The sequence below is a fragment of the Urocitellus parryii genome, chromosome 12, assembly GCF_045843805.1.
Source record: "Urocitellus parryii isolate mUroPar1 chromosome 12, mUroPar1.hap1, whole genome shotgun sequence".
Taxonomy (NCBI): domain Eukaryota; kingdom Metazoa; phylum Chordata; class Mammalia; order Rodentia; family Sciuridae; genus Urocitellus; species Urocitellus parryii.
In genome coordinates this window covers 76,026,632-76,046,564 of record NC_135542.1, presented here as the reverse complement: position 1 = coordinate 76,046,564, position 19,933 = coordinate 76,026,632, and the positions used below count along the sequence as shown (strand labels likewise).

The 19,933-nt window shown below is 35.6% G+C and overlaps 2 protein-coding genes across 3 annotated transcripts in view; one reads left to right on the top strand and one right to left on the bottom strand.

The window, feature by feature from the left end:
* The window catches only part of Ccdc88a (coiled-coil and HOOK domain protein 88A), a 133,872-nt gene extending 124,464 nt beyond the window's left edge, over nucleotides 1-9,408 (top strand). The window contains exons 31-33 of one of the 2 annotated variants that reach the window (XM_026399893.2): nucleotides 115-574; nucleotides 5,187-5,286; nucleotides 5,775-9,408. In XM_026399893.2, the coding sequence (XP_026255678.1) occupies nucleotides 115-574; nucleotides 5,187-5,251 (525 nt within the window). In that variant the 3' untranslated portion in view covers nucleotides 5,252-5,286; nucleotides 5,775-9,408. Of the gene's footprint in view, nucleotides 1-114; nucleotides 1,108-5,186; nucleotides 5,287-5,774 lie in introns of those variants that run through there. The other variant, XM_026399892.2, reaches the window with a different exon arrangement.
* Nucleotides 9,409-10,573: 1,165 nt separating this feature from the next.
* On the bottom strand, nucleotides 10,574-13,680 carry LOC113190553 (prolyl-tRNA synthetase associated domain-containing protein 1). Its single transcript, XM_026399911.2, has 2 exons — nucleotides 13,268-13,680; nucleotides 10,574-11,990 (listed from the first exon to the last, which is right to left on the bottom strand). The coding sequence occupies exons 1-2, from the start codon at nucleotides 13,349-13,351 to the stop codon at nucleotides 11,559-11,561; spliced, it is 516 nt and encodes a 171-aa protein (XP_026255696.1). The 5' UTR covers nucleotides 13,352-13,680; the 3' UTR covers nucleotides 10,574-11,558.
* Nucleotides 13,681-19,933: the final 6,253 nt, after the last annotated feature.

Sequence of the window (19,933 nt, the reverse complement as noted above, 5' to 3'; positions counted from 1 at the left end):
AAAATTCTGGAGTGTTAAGAATTACCAGCATCTGTATATCATATAGCTCAGTATATCAGGAAAATCAAAACATGGCTGTATTTACTGATCTGTTTTAATTTTTTTTTTAAACAGTTAAAGTCCTCAAGCCAAGAGAATCTCTTAGATGAAGTAATGAAAAGTTTGTCTGTCTCTTCTGACTTTTTGGGAAAAGACAAACCAGTTAGCTCTGGTCTTGCCAGGTCAGTAAGTGGAAAAGCCCCAGGGGACTTCTATGAGAGACGGACAACTAAGCCTGAATTTGTGAGATCTGGTCCTCGAAAGACTGAAGATGCATACTTCATTAGTTCTTCAGGAAAAACTACACCAGGCACTCAAGGAAAGATAAAATTAGTAAAAGAAACCTCTCTGTCACGACAATCAAAAGATAGCAATCCTTATGCCACTTTACCTCGTGCAAGTAGTGTGATCTCTACTGCCGAAGGAACTACACGAAGGACAAGCATCCATGATTTTTTGACCAAGGACAGTAGAGTACCTGTATCAGTTGATTCACCACCACCTGCTGCTGATAGCAACATCACTGCAGCATCTAGTGAGTACCATTTACACCAGTGGTCCTCTCATGCATTTCACAGTTCAGCACGTGCTGTAGATTCTCATGCCCAAAATGATTTAGCTACAGATATGCTTGAGTCTCTATCTGCCCTGACTAGAAGCTCAAGAACAGAAAAGTCACATTTTCCAAACCAAACTTTTGCTACTTTTAATATATCTAATGAGACATTTGGAATAGCAACTAAAGATAACATAGGATCACTTACTATGGTTCATTCATCTCAGCCATTCTTATCCCTGAATACAGAATTAGTTAGTAACATAAGTGGGTTACCTCTCAGATCAGTCACCAGAGATACTGACCAGGTTTTTGCCCCTTCGGATAAAGCTGCAAAGAAAGATAATGAGCAGTGTTCTGATAGTCAGAACCCTAGTAACAGTAACTCACAGTCCTCTATAGATAGCAATAACCTTATCATTCCTGCATGCCTCTATCCTGATGACACAGAAGCTGCATTGTTGGTTTCTGAGGATAATCAAACTGTTTGGTATGAATATGGTTGTGTATGATCAAATTTGCACAATACTTTGATGTTCTTTAATATGCACTGTGCTTCTCTAATCTGATTTGAAGAGCTGCTATTGAAAAGTATCATTTGGCTAGTTTTTTTTTTTTTTATTTGAAAATTGTGGCATTGTCTTCAGCTGTATGTGATGGCATGTATATATACATAAATGTGTAACCACACCAAAGCCTGCATGAAATATTAATTACATTGTACATTTTATGCATGACTTTAAAAACCTCAACTATATGTGCTCCTCTTTCACATTTTTTGTCACTTGATAAAGAGGTTATTACATTGATATCTTATGCATGTTAAAATAGTTGCATGTTCTGTTACCAATAATACATTTCAAAGTCATATTTGCTTTGTTGCTTCCAAAAAGCGAATGTCCACTCTCTCTCCTTCTTCATCTTCTGCTCCTACTTTTCTCTCTCTCCTTTTTACCCCAGAATGTGCACTTTATATTGCACATGTACAGTGTTAGTAAGAAAAATATGTAAAAAAATCATTTTCTTATATAGTTTAACTATGCTGTTTGTTGTGCATACAAAGAAATAGTTAATAATGCAATTTAACATTTTGTGTAGCAAATTTTAATGATGCCCATTTTTATAAAATATTGTTCAGATTTAAGACATTGTAAATATTCATAAATTTAGTGTTACCCATTGAAAACCCCTTCAAATTTAAATGTCATTTACACAGTGACTAGAAGCAGTTGTACTAATTCTCTTCTTTGCATTTTCCTGATAAATACAACAGTTTAAGTACTATCTTTCCTTCAAGATGATTTATTTACTTGGAACCAGTTAACACAGTAGTTTTTCTAGTTCTTTTTTTATAGACTCAAAGAGAAATAAACAATCATACTCAATATGTTCGAAATTTTTGTACTTTTACTTTTATTTCAAAAGGGTAGCAAGTTTACAAAGTGAAAATCATCACTTCTGTAATTAATGATTAAAATATGTATGTATTTCCTTAAAGCAATTTTTTAAAATTAATACATTTTGCTAAAATGTACAATTAGGACTTCTAACCATTTAAACAAACAACTGTGTTTTTATAAGACAAATTATAGAACAAGAACAAATATAAACGCTGTAGCAAAAAACACGATATATAAGATAAATATAATATTTGCAAACTCTTAACTCCGTTGTCGTAAACTTTTTTTTAAGTTGTAGATGGACACAATACCTTTATTTTATTTATTTATTTATTTTTATATGATGCTGAGAATTGAACCCAGTGCCTCGCACATGCTAGGCAAGTGCTCTACCACTGAGGTACACCTCAGCCCTGTCATAAACTTCTAAATTATCTTCCTATGTTAATATAACTTTTAAAGCAAATCAGATAAACTTGAATTTCTAATTCCCAGAATATTAAGGGAAAAAAACTGTAATCCTGATTCACTTACATCTGGAGGAATATATCTTAGATCTGTCTTTGGAATATTTTTGCCATTTTGGTTGAGCCTAACTATTACTGAAAATAACTCAGCCTGGAATCTGGAAGGAATGCCTTGAAATGTGACTTTAAGTAAGAATGAATTAATTATTATTTTATATTCATTATTATTAAGCTGTTATTATTAGACTAGAGGAAAAATCACAGAGAATCTTTGCTTAATGAAATGTGTATCCTTGGTAAATTAAGTCTCATACTTAACATAAGATCATTTCACAGATTAGGTTCCTTCCATTTGGTCTAGTACAGGTAATCAGATGTACAAAATCAGAAATTTTCACCTTTTTTAGTACCACCAACTACACTTTCTGCATGAATACTTCATTCTATTTTACTATCAGTTTTTGCTCAGTTAGTCCTAACATTCCAAAATTTTGGGTACTAATATTTTTTCCCCTGTTTTCTCTCTGTCCCCTTCCCTCCCCCTCCCCCTCCCCCTCCTCCTCCCCCTCCCCCTCCTCCTCCTCTTCCTCCTCCTTCTTCTTCTCTCTCTCTCTCTCTCTCTCTCTCTCTCTCTCTCTCTCTCTCTCACTGGGTATTGAACCTAGGGATGCTGTACCACTGAATTGCATTCCCATTCCCTTTTACTCCCCTCCAACCCATAGGGTCTCACTGAGTGGCCAAGGCTGATCTCAAACTTGCCATCCTCCTCTCTCAGCTTCCCAAATCACTGGGATTATAGTCTTTTTTTATAACCTAGTATCAGTTTACTGGTAAATATAGCTGAGATTAGATGGGAGCCATATATGATACAAATACAATATTAACTTTATTCATTCAAAATACATTTAAAACTCATGTACTGTTATATTAATGTGGTTATTTTACAAAATTAAACTTATAGGAAAGAAGTATTTCCTCCCAATTAATTGTATGTGTATAGATATATAGCATATTTTCAAAATGAATATATACACTGTGCATGTAGAACAAATACATAACATTTCCATGAGTCCTGAAGATTGTCTTTGAATGCAGATTAGACTTCCTCCAGAAACCATCAACTGCTATGGAATTATGAAATTTCCCCAAAACAAAACTAGTATCTTACCTCCGTTACTTCAGAACAATTGAAGTAAAATTTTTGTGGTGGGGGAAAAAGACTTATAAATTGTACAGAACCATTGCCTCCAAAAATTTTGTTTAAATTAGCATAATACTTTCTGTAAATGAAAATTTACATAGATGGCAAAAGAAAATTTAAGATAAATCAATTAAGACTCAATTAAGCAGCTGCGCTTATTTTCTCCAAGACACCTCCCTGAATATCTACATCTTCACAAAGGTTTATTTGAAAACCATTTGAAGATTCAAAATTATTCAATTTTATAAACAATGAAATTAAATAGCTTTTATATTCCTGAGTTAGGTTTCTAGAAGTTATACCCATATGATTTGTGCAATATTATACACATAATGTCATGCTATAGATCCACTTTGAGCAAAACAATTTTAGCTGTAATCAATATGAGTGGCATATTATTTAAAAAATATAACTCAACCCCGGTTTTCTTAGTAAATAATACAAATATTTCATTCTGGATGCTTCTGTTATATGCAAAATTATAGTTTACTTTAAAAACTGTATGTAGGGGCTGGGGATGTGGCTCAAGCGGTAGCGCGCTCGCCTGGCATGCGTGCGGCCCGGGTTCGATCCTCAGCACCACATACCAACAAAGATGTTGTGTCTGCCGAGAACTAAAAAAAAATAAATAAATATTTTTAAAAAATTCTCTCTCTCTCTCCTCTCTCACTCTCTTTTATAAATAAATAAATAAATAAATAAATAAATAAATAAATAAATAAATAAATAAATAAAAACTGTATGTAGGTCTGAGGTTGGGGCTCAGTGGTAGAGCAGTTGCCAAACATATGTGTGGCACTGGGTTTGGTTCTCAGCACCCTCAACACCACATAAAATACTAAATAAATAAAATAAAGTTTAAAAAAAACTGTATGTTATGTAACCATTTGGTAAATAAACAAATATTTACTAAATAAATCATGTGACCCTGACACACAGAAAAATGTCATTGTTACAGGTTTTTAAGAAATAGTGATAACTTTTATAATGTTTGTAGCTTTAAAATTTAAAAATCAAGGGCTAGAGATGTGACTCGGTACAAGAGCACTTTGCCTGGCATTTGTGAGGCCCTGGGTTCAGTCCTCAGCCCTGAACTAAATAAATAAATACATAAATTCATAATTATATAAATAAATTGTAAAAATTAAGCCAGGTGCAGTGGCACATGCCTGTAATCCCAGCAACATGGGAGGCTTAGACAGGAAGATTGTAAATTCGAGGCCAACTCAGCAGCTTAAGCAAGGGCCTAAGTAACTTAGTGAGACCCTGTCTCAAACAATAAAAAGAGCTCGGGATGTAATTCATTTGTCATGTGTCCCTGAGTTCAGTCCCCGATACTGAAAAACAAATTAACTAAGTGTGAAAATCATCTTTAAATAATGAGATGTCTATCAGGTTAATAAATTTCCCAGTTACAGTTTCCTTCTCCTTATCCTACTCAATGAGAACTCTTTAGTGTCTAATCTTCATGAATTGTTTTGTTTAACTTTGAATAAATAACATGAACTGCTTTTCTCCTGCAGATGTGGACAAAGTACAAGAAAGCAGACATTCAAAAAGCAGGTCTAGGGAGCAACAAAGCTCCTAATTCTATTGCCCACTACATGACATGTGGGCCAAGTGGTGAGTTTACTGCTTATAATGTAAATGAGATTAGTCTCATTTATATAAACTAACCAAATTAAGTTGAGAACAAGTGCATATTGCATTAACAGATGTAAATATTGCTTGCTTAATTGGTTGACTTTCTGTCTTGTTTACTAGTAAAACAAGATTAGTTGGTTGCCCTAGGTTTTTGCCTGTCAGGGCAGGGAACAAATCTTTACAAATTCTTTTTTTCCCTTCACTTTAAATTTAATTTTCCTGGTGAGTAATGATAATCTTTTTGTGGTAAAAATAGAGCTTCCCCCACTATTTTGTTGATAACTAATGAGAATAAACTAGATGCCTATTCTATAAAGAAAAATTGTCTCATTTTCTGTCACTCTCTCATTCCCATTGAAGTATCTGGTGCATGCTGTTCATAGTGGCTGTTCTGTAGTTAGTATCCCTCTTATCTTCAAGCTTTTCTTATATTTTCTTTCTTCTTTCTGCCTTTCAACTAAATACAGAGAGAAAAGTGTCCTTCAGGTTCTCAGTATGAAGCCTTTATTTCTGAAGTAACAAGACACCTAGCAACTATAGGAACCATTTTTTAAAAATCTTTAAGGAGACTTTTAAACAATCCTTCGTGAATAGAGCAGGCAAGAAATACAAACCTTCATTCCTTCCTTGAATCAAGGAGCACTACTGGATTCAACTGCCAAAAGTTTTAGAAGGTTTTAGGACTTAACTATACGTTGTATTGTTAAGCTCTACTGAATAAAGGACGTTCTCTCACTAAGGACCAAGTGTTTTAAGGTCAAGTGTTAAAAGAAGTACTCCAGGAACAATCTACTTCTCTCATCATTTGTTTATGAATTTATCTATGTTTGCTTAATGCTTCTGCTAAGTATTAGTCCAAATCTAGCCATTTATATTTAGTTGTGTAAATCTAAATTAAATGCTGTAGTATTTTGTGGAATGTACTGTATATGAAGATACAGAGAAAATTGTTTTGGCATGTCAGAGCCATTTTTTCGTTAGACTGCATGTGTTGGTACTTTTTTTCTTTTTAAAGTCAGTTATCTTTGATGCACTGCAAAAAATTCAGTTTATAAGATAAATCTGAAAATTCATAACAAGAGATAGGAATTATAAAAATATTAATCTTCCTTATTCCTAACTAAGCTACACTAAGCATTCATACATGGATCCAAGATAAAAGTGTTTTTCTGAAACTTTTTTTAATAAGATGGTTTTCCATTAAATAGCATTCCCAAGGTAAAGCTGTTTCACTGTTTCACTTCTTTACTGTTGGGCTACGTATGTTTCTTTTCTTTTTTTTTTTTTTTTTTTAACTTGAGAGCTGACTGTTGCTTAAGAAGTTTTCTTATGGCAAAAATAATGTAAATAATTTATTACGATCTGCATTTTGCCAGGAACTCATTTATTATTAAGGTTATCATTTATTAATAAGAACTTTTCTGTTTTTGTTCTTTATAATATTACATTAAAGTTGAAAACTGATTAACAGGTACTTTTGAAATATTTGTATGCATTTGTTACCTTAAACATTTGGAAGAAGCACAAAAAAGTAGATTTAGTTAACCCAGAGAAACATCATTTTTTAGTAGTTCCAATTTTTATATCACAGTTTTATTTTCTTATGAAGTCCAAAAAACTGCATTGATACTCATTAATACAAATTCATTACTTAACAATAAATATCAAATAGTCTTCTGAAATAAGATATTGACTATTTTTATTTTAATAGCACACTTCTTAGGCTCTCATTACCAGCTCTAAAGGACTTTTTAGAAATGATTCCTTATTCCTTAATATGTGATCTATGAACTGTGTGTGTATCATTACTAACCCAGTAGCCATGAGAATAGCCTCTCTCCCCTTCCATCCATCTGTCTCTCTTTTTGGTTAGCAGTGTCGTGTTTATAGTTCTCTTTGGAAAGACCATCAATAAAAAAGAAAGAGAGACAGCATGTTTAGCTGACCAGAAATAGAAATGAAAATTAGAGAACTTGGATTTATTAACTCAGTGTCATCATTAACGTAGGTTTTGCCACCAAATAAAGTTAAATCTCTTTGAAACTCTTGGATGAAAGGTGCTATATAAATGTAAATACAAAAGATTCTTACTGAAATACAAATATTGCACAACAGAAATATTCAAAATCTATTCTCTAGACTTTGAGATCTCTCTATCACGACTCCCTTGATTCAAGTATCAAATTGGTAAATGGGTATCATGACAGTCTAGAGACACTTTGCATGTAAAAAATGTAAATTTATTTTTGGTTGGGTAAGTTGAAAGTAAATGTAGACATTATGTTTTAGCTAAATACAGTAAGTGGGTAACTTAGATTTATATTAACTAGCATCTAATTTGCACAGCTAGGACACATCCCAGAACTGTTACTGAAAAGTTGAAATTTAATGAGTGTGAGTGAGGTGGCCCAATGAAGATGAATATCACACTTTCACCTCTCCAGGATACTAATATTCTAAAATAGAGAATCTGCTGAATTAACCAGCACATTACTGTTTCTACAGAAAATGCTGAATGACAGCCTTTGAAATACTAAATTTAAAAAGGCTGATCTAAAAGGACAATTGAAAAGACTCAAAGAAGGGGACATAGCGAGACTGTAAAAATACAAATACTCTCAATTATATTCATCACCTTTTTCATACCATTTCAAGAAAGGACTAGATAATAACCACATGAATATTTTACTTTCTCCAAAAGCTACCACCAGAAGCAAACATGTAGGAAGCCACTCTTTTACCTTACATAAACTTCTGTCAAACAAAATAGTAAAGCCAACTGGAAACTCACCAGGGCCTATTCCTGATGAGCCAGACATACTTTTAATTTTCTGGTTCTACTCTGAATCAATACCTAAAACCCCTAAGGAAACTGAAAAATTCAATATACAGGGTAATAACTTTGGCCTAGAGCTGTAATCATGTGCTTCAAATCTAGCCATGTGGAAATGTTTTGGTCCAAGTTTTTGAATTGGTGGTTACCAAAGAGTTTATAAGACAGGTTCGTATGTAGCACCTTTCATGCCAGGCATGGTAAGGGCCTATTTTAAAAAACCACCGTGTGTGTAATAGAATTGCAGCCACCTCACAGATCAAGTTCTACAACCTGTACTGTCTTAACAGATTATGTCAGGAAATGAAAATGATACTGTACCAAATCTGAAATTATAATGGGAATAATAATGTATTCTAAATTACTTTTGTATTTTAAGTTACTTTTTAAAAGAAAAGTGAATTTCGTGGTTTTCTTTTCAACTACCTAATCCCAAAATGTGTTTTTTTTTTTTCTTAAAGCCTTGAATGAGTAATACAAAAGGAGCCCATTTTATAACTTACAAACTTGATGTACATGTTATTTGGATAATGAAATGCCTTAAAAGGAATGCTTAACGGATAATGTTGCACTTACAACCCCCATTAACAAAACCTGATTTTAAATGGCCTTTTTCTTTTCTGAGGGTTCTTTCTCCAGTGTTTGCCATTGTACTTACAACTGTTATTAAATACCAAATCAATATATAACTGTAACATTTCCTTTAAAACTAATGCTGATGAGAATTTGGAGTTGAATGGCAAAATGTTTATTACTTGGCAATACTTAATATCAGCCATAGAAATCCAACTCGTGAAAAGAGGCACCATTGTTTGATTTGTCTTTTAAAAACATTCATTTTCAACCTAGCTTTTAACTTTGTTTCTCCTTTAAAAAGTTGGATTAACATTCACTTTTCAGACTGATATATAAAAAATAAAAGGTGATTTTTTACAAGAAGTAGTAATCATTCTTAAGTCATAATTTTAACCAAGTGTCATTCTGTACCCTGGAGAACTACTTTCAGATGTAATTCCTCACTTCAGATTACTTTGCTCTTATCATACTGGGATGAATATTAGAGGTTTGGGGAGAAAGTGAAGAGTCTCTGTCAGTTCTCTCAATCCCAAAATGGGTATAAATACAGTTTACATATATTGGGCCCCCCATATAGGCCAAAACCCAGTGGATCCCTGATAAAAGTATTAAGTAATACCAAATTCTATATGTACTGTTTTTTCCTATAACATATATAACTATGATAAAAGTTTATAGACACAGTAAGACATTAATGCTAGTAACCAATAATAGAATAATTATAACATATAATAAAAGTTACATGAGTGTAATCTCTTTCGATATCTTATTGTATTCACTCATGAGATGTCAAATGATAAAAATAATGTGATGAAGTAAGGGGGGGGTGAGGTCAATGATGTAGGAATTGTAATAAAGCATTAGACTACTACTACATAAAAATTACTTGAACAGCAATACTACAGTTATCCTAACACAGTTGATACCACTACAGTTGATCCTAACATGGTTGATCCACTGTAAGTCTGGTAACCAAGAGGGCTACTAAGTGACTAAAGGGCTGGTACAGCATAGATACACTGGACAAAGAAATGATAAACACCCCAAGCTGGATGAGATGTAAGAATTCATCATGCTACTCAGAACAACACCCAGTTTAAAACTTGTGAATTATTTCAGGAATTTTCACTTATTTTTGGATTGTGGTTGACCATGAGTAACTAAAACCTCAGAAAGCAAAACTGCAGAGAAGTGGGGACCAGTGTACTAGACTGTACAAAATTTCCACTTACAGACTTTGGGGGGCAATTTGCCTTGTATCCTTGGGCAAATCAGACCTCCTAGACCTGTTTTCACCATCAGACAAGCTTCTCAAGGTCCTCAAATTAAGATTTTATTCCTTCATTTTATGTGCAAAGCAACCTAAAATTACTATTGTCTTAGAAATACAGTACAGACTAGTTAAAAACTAACATGGAACTTTACAGTCAAGTAATCATTACCTTTATTTTACCTTTCAGTAACATCCCATTTGATTATGTACTAAAGAAAGTATGTGAATTTTAATGACCCACAACAGGATTTCTTGTAATCTAAACCATGTCAGATCCTCAGTTAATGAAGGCTTTTGTTTGATTCTAAGTGAAGTGAAAAAAAGTCAAATTTTCTGCTTTTTTTAACTAGTTTCTATATGACAACTGACTACATTTTTATACACTATTTCAGATGTCCTAACTGAAAGAAAATTAGTAAAATCCTAGAAATAGTGTAGTAAAATACCCTAAAGGACAGAAGAAACTTGTGGAAGTATGTTCAGATTTATAACCTCTGAACCAGATAATCATTTTTAATGGCATAAAAATCAATGGAACACCAAACAACGGAGTTTTTATCCTTCTCTCCCATGTTTGTTTTAATTATCTTGTTGGAGAATCCTTATTCCTTAATCCCCGTTTCCCAAAATAATAATTTAATATATTTTTATTGTATTATGTACATTACCATGTGTAAATTTCACACATATTGTTTTTCAGCTTGCTTTTTCAAGTACAATAAGCATTCTAAAGACGTAAGCTAGCTAAAGCTAAGTGTTCCTAATTGTTTAAGGCATTCCTGTAATAACTTACTGTTATAGGAGATGGAAAACAGGATCTGAGTTGACTAAAACTACCTCAGTATGTCTTTTATTTTTAATTTTTCAGTACTGGGGATTTAATCTAGGAGCATTTCACCACTAAGTTATAATCCCATACCTTTTCATTTTTTTATTTTGACACAGGGTCTCACTAAGTTGTTGAGGCTGGTTTCAAACTTGTGATCCCCCTGCCTAAGCCTCCTGAGTCACTGGGATTACAGTTATGTGCCACCTCGCCCAACTCCATCTTTTTTATTTATTTCTTTTTAATATTTACTTTTTAGTTTTAGGTGGACACAATATCTTTATTTTACATTTATGTGGTGCTGAGGATGGAACCCAGTGCCTCAATGCATGGTAGGCGAGTACTCTACCACTGAGCCACAATCCCAAAACCAAAGATACTATTTTATCACTTTCAATTTTTTGATTTTTATTTCATATAATTTAAAATAGTGAATTGTTATATATTTGTACAGGCACGCAATATAACTATATAATATGGTCATTTTTTTTTCCCTCCAATACCTCCCCTTTCTCTCCCCTGTTCCTGCCTCCTGGTACTACTTTCATTACCAGGAAAAAAAAGTGGGGGGTGGGGGATAAAATAGGGTACCAGAAATAAAATAAAAACTCCATGTCCTTACTTCACCCCAAGGCCTATTTTCTTCTAGGCCTGAATTCTTAAGATTCAATAAATCTTATATATAATTCATTTTAAAAAAAATAAAATTACAAGACTTTTCAGAAATACAGTTATCCGGAGCATTAATTTTTATCAAAATTTAGTATTATGGGTTCATGTCCTGTCATCTTCACAAATGTAAGAAAGTCTTCAGGGCTCAATCCCATGGTTGCAGCATTGGTCATTGGATGAAAGTATACCTTTTCGTGTCCACCTTCCAGAAAAGCAGAATCCAGAACAAATTTTACATCTCCATCATCACAGAAGAGGGCCAGAGGTGTGGCACAGCCTTGACCAACTTTCAGCTTTTCTAGCATGACTGTTTCATCAGCAAATCGCAGACCTCCGCTCCCAACACCTAACTGTTTGGCAAGATCATTTAAATTAATTTGTCTATCATGAAGAACTGTCACCAACCAATAGTTTTTTTTCTTTTTGTCTTTAAGAAATAGGTTCTTACTATGTGCTCCTTTCAGATGCTGGATATGACGCATCATTTCTTCAACTGTAAACACCTACAAAATAATCACATATATGAGAAGTTTAGGAATTAATATGCATATATACATACTTACACATTATGAAATATTTACAATCCCTTTTCTCAATTCCTCATCTTAGGATCTCAGGCAGTTTCTCTTTAGACCAGTGTTCCATTCCAAGGTGCAGCCAAGCATGCTCTCACATTCAAAAAAAAAAAAAAAACTTTAAACTTCAGGTATTAAAAGTAGACAGCTGCATAAGACTTTTTAAAAAAGCATCAAGAAAATCTGGCAATATGCACAGGTAAAGCCCAGCACAGTGGCACAACCGGTAATCCTAGCGACACCTGTAATCCCAGTGGCTCAGAAGGCTGAGGCAGGAGGTTTGCAAGTTCAAACCCAGCCTCAGCAACTTAGCAAGGCCCTATCTCAAAAAGCGGGGGTGGGGGTTGGAATGTGGCTCCGTGGTTAAGCACCCCTCAGTACCAAAAGGTCGGGGGCGGCGATGTCAGAGACCATATGGAAGAGAGGAAGGTCAGAAAAAGAGTCTTGATGTTGGATTTGTAAAGGTAAGGAATACTAATTTTGTATTCTGGTCTTTGGAGATCGCCATTTTAGCCATCATCGATTGTCACTTTTGGGTAAGCTTTATGCCCCGCACCACTCAAGTTACACTAGTTTCAGGAAACGTACAAATATTCACATTAGTACATTAAACCATGTTAAGGGGTGGGGGTTGTGGTTCAGTGGTATAGTTCTTGTCTTCCACCTGGGAGGCACTGGGTTCGATTCTCAGCACCACATATAAATGAGTAAAAGGTTCATCAACATCTAAAAATATGTCCTAAAAATGTTAAAATGTGCATATTCGCAACCATTTTTTTTTTTTGGAGGGAATGGTGATTTTTGCCATGCTGGTAAAGTGTAAAGAGTAACCTTTGTGATAAACTGATCCATGACAGCAAAATATCAACCCCTCTCCTCCGGCTGTATGTAGGGGCCACTAAATAGGCGGTCTGGTGCTTTGTATCACTTTATATACACAAAGTGGACAAACTGACCACAACCAGACCGGTTAGATGCACAAGTTTTCCATATTTTGAACTAGTTCTCAACATAGTATGTGATCAAGTCACTCCAGGAAGAAAACAAGTTTCAGGACAACCTCACAGTCACTAATCGAAAGCACTCTGCTGTACATCATCCCTGGAAAACCTATCTCCACGGCCTTGGCGGATGGACCTGCAGTGAGTGAGCACCTCCTCTGGCCAGGGCTGTCCCTGCAGTCACGCCTAACGCGGAAGCCTCACCTCGGGGTGTTCCACAACCTCCGTGCGGATGGCAAGGGCATCGAGTCGCTGCTCCAGCGCTGCACGCAACTCAGAGCCAGCCATTCCACCGCCACGCCGACAGCCGGAGGCGGAAGTGCCGGAGGGTTGACAGCGGAGCCGGAAGCCCAGTGTGCGCACCTTCCGGAGGCGGAGCCGCGCCGCCTTGCCACTCTACGCGGGCCTGCGTCTCCACGCGCTAATGCCTGCGGGGGCCTAGTCAGACTGCGTGACCCGGCCGCAAGTTTCCTGGGTCCGCACGTTTTTCGTTTAAATAGAATCGGTTTCCATTGCAGCGCTAACCGGGACTCACCTTTTGCTTGGTTGTTTGATCACATCTTGGTGCAATGTTTTCAGCTATACTGGCAAATACGCATTCACCACTTGAGTGAGGCATGAAATTCCACTTTAGAGTTTCACTTAGAGATTTAGATTAAGGCTCAAATCTCATACGGAACCTGGAACGTTCAATGTTTGTGTGGATGAGTTCGGGTAACTTATCACTTGCAAAATGAGACTTTACCAGGATCCTTGGAAGAAGTTGCAAAAGAAAAAGAAATCAGGGTTGAATTGACAATTTCACCCAGAACTGACTTTAGGTAACACAATTTTCTCAGCTTTATCTGCCTCCTAGACTTTTAAGTTGTGTTTTTTTTGTTTGTTTTTTTAAGGTCCATGTTTGCTTATTTGCTTACCCCTTCCCCTTCTAGGCGCTGGGGGTTAAACCTTGGAGGACCTCGTGTGCTGTGCCTACCACTGAGCTACATCCCCCACCCCCACGCAGTTGTTTCTGATTATAGAAACAGCAGGTCATTTCCCATGGCCTCAGTAAATTCAGATCAACAACAAAATCAATTTACCGCATTACACCGTTACAGGGCATTTGGAAAACAAGAGAAAAGATCACTCAAACTCCAGTGTTCCTATAATGCTATTGCTACTTAGGTCTGTCTTTCCAGTCTTGTGCTTGTTTCTTTTATTCTTGTTGTTTTGTATAAACGAAAGTTTTTCAGATAATTGAAACCTTCATATACACAGTTTTGTATCCTGCTTTTATCAGTTACAAGCATTTTCCTGTTTCTACACTGTTTTCCTTTTTTTATAGATATGTAGTTAAATCATAGTTTTGTTAAGAGTTTTTATTGGTTTTTGTTATTTTTGAGGTGCTGGGGTGGAGCTCTAGGCATCATCAATGCTACACCAGTCCTTTTCCCGTAAGCTACATCCCCAAACCAGGATAATAATTTTCTTTATCATTTCTGCATTGGTGGACATCCTGTGTTAACGAATTCTAATATTCTAAATCGCTTTCCAAAATAATTATTCTTATTTATAATATATTAACAATGTATGAATTAACCCATTTTTCTACATTTTGACAGATATATAATTTTAAAATTTGACAGACAAAAGGGACCATTTATTTTTTAATATGCATTTTTCTGATTATTACATATATGTATATATAATTTCCAAATTAAAATTTAATTTAATTTTATTTACTTGCTTATTTATTTATTTATTTATTTATTTATAACAGTACTTGGGATTGAGACCAAGGTGTTCCACCACTGAACTACATTCCCCACTATTTTTACTTTGATTTGAGACAAGATGTCACTAAATTGATGAGGCTGGCCTTGAATTTGTAATCCTCCTGCCTTACCTCATGAATTGCTGGGATTACAGGCTGTGCACCAAGCCTGGCTGTAATTTAATTTTCTTTTTCTTTTTTTAAATAAGCATTTTTTTTCTGATTACCCAGGACCTGGATATGTTTCCATGTTTAGTCTGTGGTCCTACACAGCCTGAATGCACCTGATCACATCTGTTTCCATGTTTATTATTTTATTTTCCCATTTGTGAACTAGCTTTGTTCCTATCTTGGCTCATTTATCCACTGAATGAATATTAATGGGTTTGATACTGATAAATAATTAAGTTATCTGTCTTTCATTTGTCATATATCCTCCAAATCGTGTTTCTTTTATTCCAGTTTCCATCTACAGAAGTAACCAAATGTCACTCTTTTTAAGCTTTTTTTGACCTAAGTTTCTAAACTTAGGAGTTTAAACTCCAGCAATAGAATATTCAGACTATTTTCTGTTTTGTTTTCTTAAGAATATTTAATTATAGGGGGCTGGGGCTATAGCTCAGTGGTAGAGTGCCTGCCTTGCACGTATGAGGCACTGGGTTCAATCCTCAGTACCACATAAAAATAAAGATACAGTGTCCATTTACATCTAAAAAAGTTTTTTTAAAAAAAGAATATTTAATTATGGGGCTGGGGCTGGGGCTCAGTGGTAAAGCGTTTGCCTAGCATGTGCAAGGCACTGGGTTTGATCCTCAGCACCACATAAAAAATAAAATAAAGGTGTTGTGTCTATCTACAACTAAATATATATATATTTAGCTGACATATATATATATATATATACACACATATGTATATAAAAGAATATTTAATTCATTAAACTGTATTTAAGATTTGCTTTAGCATATTAGGTGTGATGTGCTCACTTTTTCAGTAGGTTTTGCTAAAAATGAAATTTGAATAGTAAAGATCACCCATTCCAAGAAATGGCAGACAGCCATTTTATTTATTAAACATATGTGTGATCACTGCATGCCTGTAATCCTAGCTGCATGGGAGACTGATACCAGAGAATTTCAAGTTTGGGGCCAGCCCTCTCTCAAAAGTTTAAAAAGAGACTGGGAATGTGACTCAGTAGTAAACTCTCCCTGGGTTCAATCCCTGGTAACTAACACACACACACCCTGGTGTACACTAATGATTTGTTTTTGTTTTGTTTTAGGTACTGAGGATTAAACCAAGGGGTGCTTTACCACCAAGCTACTTCCCAGCCCATTTATTATTTTTTATTTTGAGACAGGGTTTTGGTAAATTGTCCAGACTGGCCTCAAACTTGTGCTCCTTCTGCCAAAACTTCCTTAATTGCTAGGATTATAGGTGTGCACCACCATGCCTCAGCTTTAATGGCTTCTTTAATTTTAAGTACCTGTGATTGAACAACCAAGTATACTACAACCAAGATTTTACAACCCAAGACTTTTGTTAAAAAACAGAGGTAAATAATCTATGGTGAAAGAACTATGTCACTGATCAACAAACAAAAAACTACTATCATAACTCAGGTTTAATCTAATATTTATTTGTTAACCATATATGTGATCACTACATTAAATGCTATCCTAAGTATAGTCCTTTGTCTTCAGAGCAAATACATTGGAAACAGCAATAATAGGAAATAGGTTACATTAAAAATTATCTACAGTGAACTGAATTAACTCACTGATTGGGTTAAGACTCTTAGAACACAATCATTTCTCCTCTGAATCTTCTTTCATTGTCTCACACATGAGCTTTTGGGGGACATCATATCTAAACCATAACAGACATGGATTGCAGCAAGCATTTAAAAAAGATAGGTGGGCTCTTGGAGAGAAAGAAAAAGAGATCCTTACTAGATGGAGGCCCAGATATATGAGCATAACCAGACATGCTTGTCTGGTTAGATGAACAATTCTTCAGTGTATGCTTGTACCAGATCAACTAGAACAAAAACATAATAATTTACATGTCACAAAGTTCGAAGATCTACACAATGTGCCCACACCTAATTTATAGCTAGTCAGCTTAACCAAAAAAGAAACCTGAGGAGCCACATACATGGCCAGTGGGGATGTGGGATGAAGAAATAACTTTTTTTGAGAGAAAAAACTGATGCAGACTGCCAAGATGAGGAAGTTGCAAGATAAGAAAGAGGCCTCTGAAGCCAAAGTACAGTTAGAGGAGGATTTATGAACCTTGAAAATACCTCTTGGTTTCCCCCATATTGTTGATGGAGTTCAAAGAGGAGGAAGATTAATACCTGCAAGCCTGGCCAGTGGCAAACAGTGGTAATGCAGAAAACCAAGCAGCAGCAGCCAAGGGCTCTTGTGAACAACAAGTGGATGGTAGACTTTGGAAAACAATTTAGACAGAGATTGGGAGAGTCTCTGGCTGCTTTGTGGTCATGCCTGTGAGATTTAGGGGTGCTGGGAGTCAACAGGGGCAAGACAATCCATATGCTACATGTTATTGATACTGCACAACCTTGTGACTTAGATTGCTAGAAACCAGCAGGGGCCAAGAGAGAACCCAGTGTGCTAGGAGCTAACAGGGACCAAAAGAGCCCAGATATGCCAGTAGCTAGAAGGGACGAGAGACCTTAGGAGGTGCTAGAGCCTGTTACCTGTGAAGGTGTACCAGAAACAAGAGGTAAAGCACTTATACCATCCAGTGCTTGTTACAATGATGGTTCCAGCTGTGGACAGCTGCATGTGTGGATGTCAGTGGCTGCAGAGCCAGAAACAGACACTGTCTAATTTGATAATAATGCAGGACAAAGTAGTCAGTGAGCTGAACTACACACTGTTGATGATCATAGCAAATGAAGCATCCCCTATAATGATATGTACTTGCAGTTGTGCTGTGTATGGGGGCAAGTTCTATGGCAAGAGAACAAACCTGTTGGGTGACTCTCATACTTAAGTTTAGAGACCACTAGTCTTATCCAATAGTATTTTTTTCCCCAGTAGCTTCTAGTTTTAAAATTATGATTAGAATGGTCTTTCCTACTCAAGTCAATGAATCGCATAATTAACATTATCTTCTCATCTTTAACATTTAAACATTTAATCCTACCATAAGAACTATAATGTTCTTGAGGACAGGAGCCTATCTAGTAGGTACCCCTCAGAATTATATTACTTTCCAGGAGAGAAAGGCTTTGGGGATGAAAACCTTTTCCTTACCCTCTTAGGTTTATTCACAGAGATGTTTGAGTTAAACTAACAAAAGACATTATCAGAAGAAAAAACACCATTTTTATTAACATTTACCTGAATAAAAGTTCACAAAAAAGAAGTCAAACTCTAAGAAGCAGTTAGATTTGGGGGCTCACGTAGCCTTTTAATAAAGGAAGTTTGATCTGAACAGAACTGTTTCATGTGCCATAATTTAAAATATCTCCTGGAAAGAAATCCTAATAAAATGACTGATTTCCTGTTTCACAGCTGGTTCATCAATTAAAATTTTTTTTTTAAATTTTTTTTAAATATTTTTTTTTAAGAGAGAGAGAGAGAATTTTTATTTATTTATTTATTTTTAGGCAGACACAACATCTTTGTTTGTATGTGGTGCTGAGGATCGAATCCGGGCCGCAGGCATGCCAGGCGAGCGCACTACCGCTTGAGCCACATCCCCAGCCCAATATTTATTTAGTTATCATCGGACACAACATCTTTTGTTTGTATGTGGTGCTGAGGATTGAACCTGGGCTGCATGCATGCCAGGCGAGCACGCTACCGCTTGAGCCACATCCCCAGCCCAATTAAAATTTTTAAAAGGAACTATTTCCTGATAGCTTAACATGGGAATTAAGAACTTCTGCTGGTGTCATCACTCACCAATATTTTGAGCAAAATTTGCTCCAAAACAGAACAACAACAAAACAGATTATGTTACCATGATTCTATTTCTGTAAATATTCTCTCTGAAGAGGGAATCTCTTGCCTAGCATGTGTGAGGACTGGGTTCAATTCTCAGAACCATATATAAATACATAAAGGTCCACTGGCAACTAAAAAATATATTTTTAAAAAAGGGGAGGAATCTCTTATGAGCCTATTCAGAAGTTTGGTTAAGGTGGTATTTCTCCCCAGTTAAATTATTATTTTCTGACTTCCATATTCTGTCCTTTGGAAGGAAGGCACTAAATCTAATTCATGAAACACACACAGAAACAGGAGAATTAAACTTCACCTCCTAATGGGGCTTATGTACATATATTGTTTGAAATGCTGTAAGAAAGATTTGTCCATTTTTTATTTTTTTGAGAATTTATATTAGCATGTATGTGTATGTGTGTGTGTGTGTTTTCAACATTGTGGGTTGAAATCCAATACTGTTATTTTGCTGCTCAACTGTTTCTAGCTTAGTGATAGAGTGCTCACCTAGCATGCACAAAGCCCTAGGTTCAATCCTCAGCACTATGAAAGCTATTCAGAACTCTTCCAAGTTGGCTTTCTGTTCCTCTACTGTCCTCATTTTTTAAAAATTGTCATTTTCCCCTATATTTTGTTGTATAGCTTGAATTTTTATAGCATAAAATTAGATTATTTTCCTTTTAATATTGGGGGAGAGGAAAATATAAATACTACTTTGGTGTTTTACCAACCTATTCTCTGCTTCTCAACTACTTTGCAAGGCCAGAGAACGAAGAACTACTTCTTGGAGAAAGTAAACTTCAGTAGATATTTGTAAATGGTAGGTCCAACGATAGTAACTGGAATGAATTTCAACAGTTTTCAAGTATGTGGGTGTTAGGTTTAAATTAAAAGATCCCCAGGAGCGGGGTGGTGGGAAGGCTAGGGGGTAAAGGTTTACATTCAATCACTGAGCAACACTTTTTTTGCCTTTTGTTTGTTTGGCAGGGCTGGGGATTGATCCCAGGGCCTCCTGCATGTGTGTGCTCCACTCCCGAGCCACACCCCTACCCCCAACCAGTAAGGCTTATTACAAACCTTTGTGGTAGGCACCCGAAGGCCAAAAAAAAAAAAAAAAAAAAAAAGAAAAAAAAAAAG

Bases quoted from the DNA above. Each gene is read 5' to 3' on its own strand.
- LOC113190553 (XM_026399911.2), bottom strand. From the start codon at position 13,351: ATGGCTGGCTCTGAGTTGCGTGCAGCGCTGGAGCAGCGACTCGATGCC. The intron at 11,991-13,267 runs GTGAGGCTTCCG...ATTATTTTGTAG, and splicing joins AGGTTGTGGAACACCCCGAG to GTGTTTACAGTTGAAGAAAT.